Below are 13,360 nucleotides of genomic sequence, written 5' to 3'. Positions count from 1 at the left end.
TAGCTGGTTTGATAGTGCACGACACCTAGCATTTTGTGACTATGCGCTGAAACTTGGCACAGTTGATTCTTAGCTGGTCTTGAGTAGATTCAGACCGAGAGCCATCGAGAGCAACCGCACGTTTAGTGGGAGGAGGGGGGGAAGTTCGACGTTGCCGCGCTTCAATTGAAGCAACATTTCTCTAAAACTTCATATTAGGGCATTTAATATATCATTTTCGTATAAATTAAGTTATTTCGTATAAAATCTATTTTTAGAACAAAAACGATGCACTTTCTAACAAAAAAAAAGAATGAATGTATAAATCTGTTGATATTTACATGGGAGATAAAGAATAATATTAAGCGTGGGTCAGGGTGATCTCAAAGCATGATCGTCCGTGAAGTAGGGTTTTGGTGCTGTACTCCCTTTTTGGCGAAGATTGTATTACCGAATTTTACTTGGCAACCAACTTTTCGCCAAAGTTTCATTTGATAAACCAATCATTACCAAATAATTATTTCGCAACCATTTCATTTCCTAACCCCATAGTTGGGAAATGAAAATGACGTACTAGGTTGGGTTAGGTTAGGTTGGATTATATAAAGTTGCGAAATGAAATTCGGCCAAATGAAACTTTAAAACATTTTGCCCGTACTTAACTACACCTATTTTAGTCGCAAGTCTTTTGTTTTTAAGTACCTAGCTTTGTTTTTGCCTATAATACTAAATTGCTTGTGTCTTTCAGATCTTGGGACTGTATCCGTCAATATCAGAGTATTGGATTTCTCTCACAATAATATTACATATATTGCCCCGTATTACTTCAGGTAAACATTACTAAAATAAAGACACGTACCGCTAAGAAGTCAATTTTGATATAAACGTGAAGTTACAAATAGTAGTAGTACAAATAATTATTTATTATATTATGTATGTTAAATCTGACATTATTACAGGCACGCAGACTTAACTCTTTCGGAACTTCGGCTTTCACACAATAGAATTCGTAATGTTACTCGTGATGTTTTTGGATCTATGGTCATGCTGCAATATTTGGATTTGTCGCATAATGAAATATATGATTTGGAATACGATTGCTTCAAAAAAGCTAAAAATTTACAGGTTAATTTATTTCGTATTTTTAATTTTATTACACTAGCAAAATTATATTGTGAGCCTATACTAACTGTATTTTTTTTCTTATATAATTCATTTGATTTATAACTGATGTTACATATTGTGTTTTTTTGTCAATTAAATTAAATATTTTCAGATATTGGATTTATCTCATAACCATCTAGTGGAGATTCCGATTGAGATATTCCACGATATGCAGTATCTGACGTCCGTTGACTTGTCCCACAATCGCCTTAGAAATGTCCCTGATAATTTGATTATTTCATCTGCGTTGGAAAGGTAATTTTACCTACCTACCAAATAACGATAAGATGTAATCTACGTTTTTTTAGGGTTCCGTACCCAAAGGGTAAAAACGGGACCCTATTACTAAGACTCCACTGTCCGTCTGTCTGTCACCAGGCTGTATCTCATGAACCGTGATAGCTAGACAGTTGAAATTTTCATAAATGATGCCGCTATAACAACAAATACTAAAAAGTATGGAACCCTCGGTGGGCAAGTCAGACTTTCACTTGTCCGGTTTTTATAATCATTAGAAAGAACTTCGTAGAAGTAAGCTTGTGGTTCAAAATTGGGCACTTTATTAGGTATTAACAACAAAAGAGCCTGATAAAAACTGCACGCATACTTCTGTGGATTTCTTTGTAATGCTAAAAAACGAAGATTAGGACTAACCTTCTATAAATACAAGATCAAATGTTTTTCTTTATTGCCGATATAAACCGTTGATATCCGATTTATTTTCTCATATGTCATCTACCAATTTAGTGATTGAACTAATCTGTAAAACTGTTTGTACAAGTATGAATTTTAATACCTATGTAATAATAATAAATGAGAATTATGATATTTTACCCAAAACACAATAAATATTTTTTAAATGACCGTACTGTAGCAAACATTGATGATATAAAACACTTCAGGTTTGACTTGTCCGAAAATCAGCTATCGAGGGTCCCAACATCTTCTCTATCGTCTTCAGCAGCAGCCAATCTCGTCGAATTTGACCTCAGCGGTAACAACATTCCTTCAATTGCGATATCTGACTTGGTTCAGAGATTTAAGGTACAGCTATTTTATATCATTTTAATTCTGCATTGTAGTGTCAAAGATTTGGTTGAGACAGTTTGAAGTAGAATATAAACTAACAGCTTGATTGATTATGGAAACAGTAGATTTTTATTCAATGGATTGCAAAAGTATCTAGTTATGGATATAAAATTAAATAATGTCAGGGCTAATTTTACAACCTTCGTAAGGTGTAAAGATTTTATGTAAGAATGCAAATTCAGCCCATAGTCCACTCTCGTAAGTCCGCTTAGTTTATATATAAAAAGTGTTTAACCCTGATAGGGCAGTAGACGATCTACATCATATAGCAACGTGTGTAGCTGTGTATTCCTTTGTCCTAGACTGCACAGTGGTATCAAAACTGTGCCATAAAAGTATGGATCACCTAACTGGCTATTTATAGGAAATGGATCCCAATTCAAAAATCACTCCAGGACTTGCGAGGCTGTGACACTTTTCTCATAACCATTTGATGATGTTCCATTTTGCCGTAAATCCTTAATTGGTTTCTGACTAACAAGTTTGGTTTGATTGCCATAAAATAACCGCAACCCTGTGTGCTTGGCGACTAACGAGCTCTGTAGTCATTGCCAGCGTGTGCGTAGTGCTAATGAGTTGTCCTATCCCTGCATGTGTTGCCAGAACTCCGACCAAGTGGGCGAGTACTGGCCCGACGAACAGGACTACAGCGATGAGTACATGTACCACACGGCTAGACGAGATCATCAGAGAGTGTATCACCAAAAAAAACAATATCCGCAGAATATTCTATATAAGGTAGATCTTTAAGAATTTCAAAATTTTATTTAAAATAAGGTAGTTAATCTACCTGTATTCGATACCTAATTGATATTCTACGATACTGAAATATGTATAGTACATTGTAGGTATATATAGAGTTTTACCCTAGTTTTACCACATTCATTTCGGCCATCACATCGCTTTCATAGTTGTCATTTGTAATCGATCCATTATTGATTTGCTTAGATCATTAAATTATTTCTTGTTTTCAGTTTCTATAGAAAAAAATATCTTAGTTACTGAAAAACGTCATTTTTAAACATGTGTTTCCAGTCTCTGGCCTGGCTCGATTTGTCGGACAATCACCTGGTTCGTATAGAAGGCGGCACATTTACAGCATTACCTAAGCTCCGATGGTTGGACCTTAGCCATAACTCTCCATTTAATTCTGGAGACCGTGAGAACAACGCTTTCAAAGGATTGGAGAGAAAACTTTTGTATTTGGGTTTAAGAAATGTCAGCCTATTACAGGTATTTACGCATCTCTGTATTTAAAAAATCCGTGTTTCTTTTTACAAGCTTTTATTTAGTTTCACCTGTCCCGTAGTCTGTGCATCGGTCTGTAATCAAATGTTTCAACAAGTTACAGTTAACCCACTTCCCGGTTTCCGATGAAGCTGAAAATTTGCATACATATGTAAGTCGGGTGACAATGCAATATTATGGTACCATTGAGCTGATCTGATGATGGAGACAAGAGGTGGCCATAGGAACTCTGTGATAAAACAACGCAACCTAATTGTATTTGAGGTTGTTTGAATTGTCTCGATGATTATTAGTTGCCTGTGAAAAGAAAAGTACAGTCAGCGATAAATGCTTGTACCAAAAATGAATTTTTTGCCAAAAACTTATGTACTAGACTTAGAATTAGACTAATCACGTAACACATATTTTAGGTGCCAACGTTGCAGTTGCCAAAGCTAAAGGGTTTAGATCTCTCATATAACAATCTGCCATCAATCGCACCAGACGCAATAGCCAAACTAACTCATTTGAGGAAGCTGGATGTTTCCTACAACGACCTTAGTACCGTGCCAGTGGTAAGATGTTATTGTATTTAATGAATTTAGTAAATATGTAGTACCAATAATTACAAAGAGTATGTTGAGATGGTTTGGTCATGTAAAGAAGATAGATGAAAGGTAAGGTAAGGGAGAGTTTGAGGTAAAAGACGGTGAGGATGAGGACGATGCCAGAATTAGCTAGGTGATTGCATGCATTTTTTGGAAGATGCTAATCGATTCTACTTCCCGTGAGATTAAAATGTATCTAATAATCCTGCTATCTATTGTGTCCTAGAAACTTCCAAATTGCGAAAATAAATGCGGCGCGTGCATTTTCAAGCCTCATACAAAACAAAATAAAAAAATCGCGCGGCCTGTAACGTCACATGTCATAGGCTCATGTAATTATGAGAAGAATCGTAACTGTTATGTACCTAAATACTTCTATTTATAGTCTTGTTTTGATATATACTCGTATTTCAGGCGACACACTCCTTAAACGAGCTGCGTTGGCTTTCTTTATCCGGCAATCCTATAACGGCGTTGATGAATACTAGTCTTTACGGACTATCACCGAGGCTAGAATATATTGACCTCACACATCTTCGATTGAAAATACTTGAGGTATGATTCCATAAAAAGCATTTTGTTGATTGTTTTGGGCAGCTACCTTATGGCAATGTATTACATTACACGATTTTTAATTTCCAGCATGGTGTCTTTAACAAAATGTATGGACTCAGAACACTAAAAATTACTGTATACGATAACGTCAGAGACTTTAGTGTTCCAAAAATGTTGACACACAACGCGGCTTTGGAAAATCTTTTACTGGAAGTCGAAAGTCCAGCTGTTGAACTTGGTAAAGAATTAAGTGGCCAGTTGCCGTGCAAACTTAATAACATTACTATAACAGGAAGAGGAATGAAGTTCCTTTCACCATATCTGCTTAGCGTATGTATAAAATATTTTTCTTTCGTCGATATAAAACACTTATAATACATCTTTGTTTATGAACTCGTACTGTACTAAATACGTTTTATCTTTAGGGTGTACATTCGAAAGTTCTGAAGCTTACGATTTTTAATACGAGCATAGAAGAGATACCACCTGAAGTGTTCTGGGGCCCAGGTCGTGTCAAGAATATAACGCTTGATCTGAGGTCGAATTATCTGATGAGGGCGCCTAATCCGGGCACAAGAGAATGGCCAGGAGTACCCAACAGCATGTTCCTTGAAGACATTTTAGTAGCTGACAATCCGATTTACTGTGATTGTGGAATTGGGTAATTGGAATTTATGTTATTGTAAAGCGCATATAAATCAGAATCAAGAAATGTAACAGAAGTTGATGTGGAAAACTGTTTCTAATTTGGCGAAATTAATATTTTATTTTATTTTTTTAAAGGTGGATAGAAGCATGGGACCGCAAAAGAAGACAATATCTTTGCGAAAGTCCCTCGAAGTGTGTTGCAACGCGAGATGATGTCAGATTTGCGAGGTGCTCGTACTATGACAACAGAACGTTTAGTGATGTAAGTTTGGCCACTTTTTTTAGGTACCTGTTACATCAAGTTACGAATTACCATTCACATTTAACGGATTTGACCAATAACGGGATGCAGGATTTATTAAATGAACCAGTAATATTAACTTAAACTACCGTAAACTTACCGATCCGTTTGTCTCATATAATATACACGGTGTTTCCTGTAATAGGAGCAATAAATTAAACTGGAGGCTGTACGCCTCAAACTGACCAACATTTGTTCAGCAACTTTTTAAAATTATGAAATTTTTAGATTATACCTTGTTCATACTAATTAAATATTATTTTCAATGTACGTTGCCATCTGTGTGTTTGACGTTGCTTGACACCCTTTAAACATAATAAATTTTAAAGTGTAATGAAAATCAAAACACAAGTTTTTTTTTTAAAGTTCTGAACAAAATGTTGGTCAGTTTGAGGTTGAGGAGTAAAACCTACAGCTTAATTTAATGCTCCTGTTACAGGAAACACCCGGTATACACATACATACCTACATAATTATATTGCATAATACATACATACATAGTTAATGCTAAGTTTTTATAATTTGTATTATTCTTGTATAATTATAAATATCTTTTAGAAGACTTATAGGTACTTATACTTTTATAACTGCCAAAGAATTTAATCTAGGTACTACAAAATTTTAAATTTAAATTGGAAGTTTAAAAAATAGCATTCTTTTTTCAGGTACTGAATCGAGATTTAGACTGCGGCTGGAGTAGTGGAATTCGAAGCATGCCCAATTTGCTTATCGTTGCCGGCATGTTGCTTCTAACATGTCTTTACGTATGAGGTCTATATTGGCTCCTTGGGGTATATGAAGAATTCCACCTTATCCTAGCACGAATATATGGTATTTAGGGAGTAACGTGCCGTAATATTTGGGTAATTATTCTAATTGCTCAACTGAGAAAATATTGACCTGCTAGGACATCAGAAATTGTCCTGTACCATTATAACCAGAAGAGTGAGATGGTGTAGATTTTAGTATCCATTTTCTATCTGAATGTAGGTACATGTATAAATGGCCTACATTACAACCCACTGAATCTCCCAATATGTGCTCCCAAATAGCCAAATTTGGATCGTCGTAGTAATAGTACGTGAAATAGACACTTCGAGGTAAAAAGTGAAGCTGAGTGAGATACGCGATTGATTAGTTGTATAAAGGACTTTTGTAATTGATTGCATACCTACAACTCTAGTGTTGCCTACTGTGCGTGATTAATTGCCGTTTTAAAAGATGAGGCAACTGATGTGATCTCAAGAGATTAAACGTAACCAACTGAAATATACTTGTTTCTCTTGCAACTTGGTATACAAAGTTGGAACCTTTTTTGAGTGTGCGTAGAATTAAGAGTATTTTTTTTAGATTTCACTCATTTCGTGCACTGCCTTACAAAAAACCTCTGTGATTTTTGTCCGGAGAAATGTCCAAGTTGAAGGTGCGCTTGTAATGATATCGAAATGAAAAGATTAAAACATTTTAATCGTTTATGTGTGGAAGTGCACTTAATGCGTCGAGGAGTTGCATTTATGTCGGGTTAAGATTTGTTCGCAGGAAAGCAATGACTTAATATTTGATGGTATAAGTAGACTGCATTCACTGGAATGAGATGTGTTCGTCCATTATTAAGGTTTACAATATTATTTTAGGTGTATGGTTTGTGTATTAGTAACCTTTAGATATAGGTTCTTTAATAGGTACCTTTTAATAGCCAATTAGATGAACAACTCCTGCATTGATTGTTTGGATATTAACTGTGCTCTTAAACATTTGTACAAAAATAAATTTCTAGATATTTTATCTATCTTATTTCAGAGTCACTATCTCTCTTAAAGTTAAAATTGTAAATTCTGTATTCATTACATGCACGTTTGTTATTAGTAAAGATTTTAGGCTGTATGTGCTAATTTCAAAACAAGTGGAAATTATTTATTTATAATGAATACAGGATTTATGCAAGTTTCCTCTTTACACTGTTTGGCATCATTGTTTAGCTGTCTACAAAGTTTATCAATATAACTGTTAAAATATATTTCATTGCATATTCAATGTCAGTAGCTCTAATGGTATCTAAGAACAATGTTCTTGTTTAGTCAACATAAGAGTAATGTAGGATATGAATGACTGATCTGAATATTTTAGAACGGCTGGCAGGTTATGTACTACGACCATTGATATAGCTAAAATTCAAAGTTTAATACTTGCTGTATTGATTTTATATGTAATACACATTCACATAATTATATATATATATACATTTACATATAATATACATTTTGTTCTCTGTGACGACTGAGTTGTTGTGATAGTTAGGCTTTACAGAACGTGCTTGCCGGTCTAATAATGACGATAACGTGAAGACGAACTACTAATATACAATAAATCAAAGTAAATTGCGTTTTCCGTTAATATGTATCTATAAATATATATTTTTATAAACATAATTATGCTTGATTTTTCCACATTATTTTAAAGCTTGTTGAGGTTATTTGTAGATTATGCTTTAAGTTAAGGCATGTACAGTTAGGACCTCTATAAGTAGGAACACCTATATATTGTAGAGAATTGCAATAATACATAATGAGCGATTTTTATACGGTAACATATCCAATAATCCGCACTAAAAAACTCCAGCCATAGCCACTTATTTTTGCTGGAAACTGATAATAGCTTATTTGAATCAAATTGGCAATCATTGGTTGATCGGAAATGAGTTGTTTACCCTAATATCAGTAACATTTTATTTATTATTGTCCTTTATGACATCATGAACCTGCCTAGGAAGCTGGTCTCGGGTTTGAATCCCGTTGTGTGTTAATCATAAATATTTCTTCATGAGTTGTGGATGTTTTCTATTATATTATATCGTCGTCTAGTACCCACAACAAAAGCCTTATTAACCTTTGTGTTAGATGGTCCCATTATATTTATTTATTTATTTTATACGTAATGAAGAGAAAATTAACCTTACCTGTATAGAAATCTCTGTATACACATTTAATATAGCTATATATTTTAACCTTTTCGCTGCCATTGACTTGATATAAAGTTAGTAGGTACATTTCGTGCCCCACACACCACGACTTGATAATATATGTTATACGGGTTGTTTACGTGCAATTTTGAACATGGCATTGATGACACTTTTATTTGATTACTTTATTGACGTGGCGGCGAAAAGGTAAAGGTAATTTTACTAAAGAAAACATCTACCTACCTGATGAATACTAAAAACGTTTTTTATAAATATAATTTTGTGTGTGTTTTCTTGCAATTCTTACATTAGGTCAGCGACAGCGACAGTGATTTCAATCGTATACCTCTTCTTCAGTGGTCCAGTGGAGGCGGTGTCAGGCCTACAAGTCTACATTTGTTTTCAATGCCCTTGCCTTCACTATTTCATATAATTTAAAAGAAATATTTTTCAGTTTTTCTTATTATAATTAAATAAATAATTACTTATTAATTGCATAATATTTTAGTTTTTATGAAAAAGTAATTAGAGAATCTTCGTTTTTTTTTTAAACGCATGTTAGAAAACGGTTTCGGCATTGAAAACAAATGAATATCGTTGAAACAATGAATATATTTTGTGATATATATTGCTATAATTATATTTTTGATAATGCCTATGATGGATATTGCTGAACTAATAGGGAATGGTAGCTGAATTTAAATAATACCTATATCTTATAAAGCTTCTCTATAGATAATGTAGCGTTCAGAATGTCAATTGCTAATTCAAACTCGATGATCAAATATATTATAACATTTATAACTTTTAACTAAAATTATAATCATTATTTTAGCTGAAATACAAATTTTGTGGAACCCACCTATTTTGTATAAGCATCAATGGTTTTGTTATTTTTATTTTTTTAAATATGACTTTCTCAAATCAGCGCTTTTACTGATTAATGATTATGAAATACATATAATTATGTAAATATTTGATATCTTACATAATACTAGTTACCTGTAAATTTACCTGTTAAATAACAAATGGTCAAAATTAAATTCAGTTTCCGAACGATTGAGTTTGTCAACTAATATAAAGACGTATTTTTCTTCGTGATTTTTAGTTGTTTATTATTTTTAATCCTTCATCGTTAGTCATTGTTTAACCTTCAAATAGGTATATTTAGTTTTCCCTTTACCTTTAAATTACAAATCCACTTAACGCTACAAAGAACGGCTTCGAAAAAATATATTTTGCAACGTTATGAATGTTATGAATTATGATAAAAATAATTTATATTTCCACTCTGCAAGGTCCCATTGTGATAGATATAGCTAGTGCCAACCCGTTATTTAATACAAGTGAAGAGCAATTTTAGATCATCGTAGATATTATCTATGCTCAGTCTTCCTTTATGGGATTGGAATAAAAAACTTAATTTTTAACGTCTTTCGGTATTTAAGGTCATTTTGATCGCTTTATAAGAGTTACTAATTCATGTCATAGCTTAGTCGTTATCAATTGAACATTGATTATACCAATCGCAGAAAGGACTACAAAATGCGTAATTCGGTCGAACGAATAATATTATAAACATAGTGTTGTAAATAAAATTCTTAAAATTTAATATATAAACGATATTTTAATTTCCTGGTTTAGGTACATTTTATAAAATGTATTTATTTAATGTGGATACTATTTAGAACAAGGGAAAGTTATTGTCTTCACTACTTACGAGTCTATAATAGTGTGAAATAAATTATTGAATTATTAGAGTATCAATAAATTATTGCGAAAGTTGATTGTTTCATTTTGTACATGATTAATAGGTATGGGTTTTTTTTAAATATCTTCTTGTTTATTCTTTTAATTTAAAAATTACCCTGAAAATATTGTAATGTGAAAAGGCAACCTATCCAAGATCACTCACTGCAACACCTACTCATATTACTTGTTTTTTTCCCTTGTCTCCATTACCCTAAGGTTATCTGGAAGAGATCGCTCTTTAGCGATAAGACCGCCTGTTGTCTACCATAGTTTAATTAGTGCTTAATTTGTATGTCATGTTCTTTTTCATATTGGTGAGCAATAAAGAATATTTGTATTTTATTTGTATTGTATTGTATCATTCACGTAATTTACTTGCTGGCTTAACAAATGTACATGACACACCTACAGTAATGTAGCCCTCCTTGAGACTGCAGATAAGTATTTATTAAATGCAAGGCTGAAATTGTATACCCCGTTGTGACACAAATTGGATCACCCAGCCATCACGATGGAATCTACGGATCAATCAACAAAATGGTACAGAATGCAATAACACGAGTCGAAATAAACACAACAATGTCGCTCTCCTTTTATTTATATTTTATTAGAAGCATTTCAGTTATTGCTTAGTGTAAAAACGACTTATTACATTTCGAGCTCTGAAGATGGAGGATTATTCCCATCTGTTACCAGCAGGTTGTTACAACTGAGATTTATCTTTCTCACCTGTTACCACTCAGAAAAGTTGGGAACTAAGTAAAACTCGAGATCTTTTTCATGTTCAATACTGTTAAAATATCTCAGTCGTTACCAGTTATATTAACAACTTGATGGTAATGGGTGGGAATAACCAAGCTAGATTAGAAATGTTTTTGTTAATATTTAGCAAACTAAAACTAATTCTTATGTTACTTTTTGCGAGCTGCTAACGTAAAGAACAAAGTCCACCGTAGATTTACCGCCTTCATAATACAAACTACACTCAATGGATAAAGCCATTCCTTTAGTAAAATTAGAGAACTGCAGTCCGACCAGACCAGTGTTAGAGACGTTGCCCGGGGCATATATTCCTGGGTCGAATCCTGGAGGGTCTGGATAGTACTTAACTGTGCCAATATGTTCTGTATCATAAGGACTGCTGCCGCTACAGTGCAACCAGAGCTTGGAAGCCGTGCTTGCCAATAGCTGAATTTTACGAGGAATGTGGCTAGAGTTAAAACTTCGAGGTTTCAGAGGTAATGCGCTCGAGCCGTAATGTCTGTTTATTTTTACAATAACACAAGGCGCGTCTCCGTATCCGAAAGGTGCTACTCCGCACGGTCCTAGCTGCTTGATGACATCTGAATACTTTTTACTGACATTTTCCAGGGCGACCACATATTTCACATAATCACTATCTTTGTACGAAATTAGTGACTTTTTATTGACAGCAGTCGGTATGGCAGTTAAGCCTATATTACCATGTCCGGGACATAAGAGTAATTTTTCAGGGTCGTTATTGTAAACTCCAATACTTTTAATGATGCATAAGGATGCATAAAGTAAAATCAATGTAAACACGCACAAAAATATGATGTAGAAAATGGAGTAAGACAAAATATATAACCAGCTCGTGCAAGATCTGTCGCAAACAGTTTTGTTTTGTTTATCGTAGCAGAATTGGTACCATTTTCGTTTTTGTTGTTCTTGCTGCTGAATATGAGGGGGAATTAACTCCGGAGGCTTAGGAGGAGGATTAGGAAGACCATCACGGATACTATTCGGCGCGATACGAACAACGTTCAACGGCCGCGAAGGATCCCTATTTAATTCACTTAATTCCATTTTACGAATAGACGAACATCACTTAATAATACTGCTTAAAACTATACCGTATGTGTTATAAATCAGATTAGTAACAGAGTAACAGTGACTGACGTACCTATATGACTGACGTTCTCAAATATTTATTTAATCTAACTGGCCATGGTGTGGTTTATAAAAACTCATAAGACACGTTAAGCTGGCTGTACACGCTGGCCTAGCCAAAGTCAAATATAAATGCAGATAGCAATATTGTAATAAATAGAGTTAGACCAAGGAAAGTCTGCAACGATTTTGATAGCATACGCAGTGCAAGTGTTAATTATACGTCATAATTTCATTTCGTTTAAAATAAGACGCACTGCGAATGCTATCAGTCGTTGCAGACTTTCCTTGGTCTAACTCTAATACTATCATTTTTAGATTAAGAAAGAGTTACCCACATGAAATGTTATTTTAACACAGTGCCAAAAGCTCCATTTACAATATAAAATAAACATTCTTAGCGCGTTCTTGACAGTGAATAAGATAAATCAAAATTACAAATCTTATTCTCGCTGAGCTCTAAAAACCGGCCAAGTGCGAGTCGGAGTCGCGTACATTACATAATTTTTAACAATGTATATTTTTTATGTGAACGTGAGTGAAATGTCTTTTAAAAACCCGTAGGAGTCGGATCAAAACTAAGTAATTAAGCCCGACTTACGCTTGACTGCACAAAGAACTATTTTGTGTATTTTTTTTCAAAATTTTAGGCTTAGTAGTTTCGGAGATAAAGGGAGGGGTGGTCATTTTCTGGCAATTTATCTTAAATAACTTCTAAACTATTAATTTTAAAATTACAAAAAAAATTGTTAGAAGAACTTTACTTTTTTCTTTTACCCCCCAAAAGTGGCCCCCATGCTTAAAATTCATTTGTTTACGTTACCTGTCCGTCTTTGGGTCACAAACTTACATATGTGTACCAAATTTCAACTTAATTGGTACAGTATTAGTTTCGAAGAAAATAGGCTGTGACAGACGGACGGACAGACATACAGGCAGACGCACGATAAGGATTCCATTTTTTTCTTTTGAGGTACGGAATCCTAAAAATAGAACTTAAACCCTGGAAAACCTCGGTAAAACAGATCCCTATGCTTCGTTTATCTACATTTATCTCTGCGGACGAACCCATTCGGGTGTCGCAATCTGCTGGGAGATCCGCAGATATTACTATACTACCTACTTTGACGCTAAATTGACGGAAGCACAATCTGATTTTACAGAAAC

At 34.0% G+C, this 13,360-nt stretch overlaps 2 protein-coding genes across 3 annotated transcripts in view; one reads left to right on the top strand and one right to left on the bottom strand.

Annotated features, from left to right (window-relative positions):
• The window catches only part of LOC134753738 (chaoptin), a 75,453-nt gene extending 65,141 nt beyond the window's left edge, over window positions 1-10,312 (top strand). The window contains exons 15-26 of one of the 2 annotated variants that reach the window (XM_063689677.1): window positions 728-809; window positions 939-1,104; window positions 1,256-1,398; window positions 2,046-2,187; window positions 2,836-2,970; window positions 3,268-3,465; window positions 3,891-4,034; window positions 4,482-4,622; window positions 4,710-4,952; window positions 5,048-5,283; window positions 5,406-5,532; window positions 6,237-10,312. In XM_063689677.1, the coding sequence (XP_063545747.1) occupies window positions 728-809; window positions 939-1,104; window positions 1,256-1,398; window positions 2,046-2,187; window positions 2,836-2,970; window positions 3,268-3,465; window positions 3,891-4,034; window positions 4,482-4,622; window positions 4,710-4,952; window positions 5,048-5,283; window positions 5,406-5,532; window positions 6,237-6,341 (1,862 nt within the window). In that variant the 3' untranslated portion in view covers window positions 6,342-10,312. The remainder of the gene's footprint in view (window positions 1-727; window positions 810-938; window positions 1,105-1,255; window positions 1,399-2,045; window positions 2,188-2,835; window positions 2,971-3,267; window positions 3,466-3,890; window positions 4,035-4,481; window positions 4,623-4,709; window positions 4,953-5,047; window positions 5,284-5,405; window positions 5,533-6,236) is intronic. The other variant, XM_063689679.1, reaches the window with a different exon arrangement.
• An 844-nt stretch (window positions 10,313-11,156) lies between these two features.
• On the bottom strand, window positions 11,157-12,148 carry LOC134755476 (sodium/potassium-transporting ATPase subunit beta-1-like). The gene has a single exon (XM_063692031.1). The coding sequence runs from the start codon at window positions 12,107-12,109 to the stop codon at window positions 11,189-11,191; it is 921 nt and encodes a 306-aa protein (XP_063548101.1). The 5' UTR covers window positions 12,110-12,148; the 3' UTR covers window positions 11,157-11,188.
• Window positions 12,149-13,360: the final 1,212 nt, after the last annotated feature.

Source organism: Cydia strobilella, chromosome 2, assembly GCF_947568885.1.
Source record: "Cydia strobilella chromosome 2, ilCydStro3.1, whole genome shotgun sequence".
In the NCBI taxonomy this organism is placed as follows: domain Eukaryota; kingdom Metazoa; phylum Arthropoda; class Insecta; order Lepidoptera; family Tortricidae; genus Cydia; species Cydia strobilella.
The sequence above is the reverse complement of the archived record's forward strand: the minus strand, read 5'-3'. Positions and strand labels throughout refer to the sequence as shown.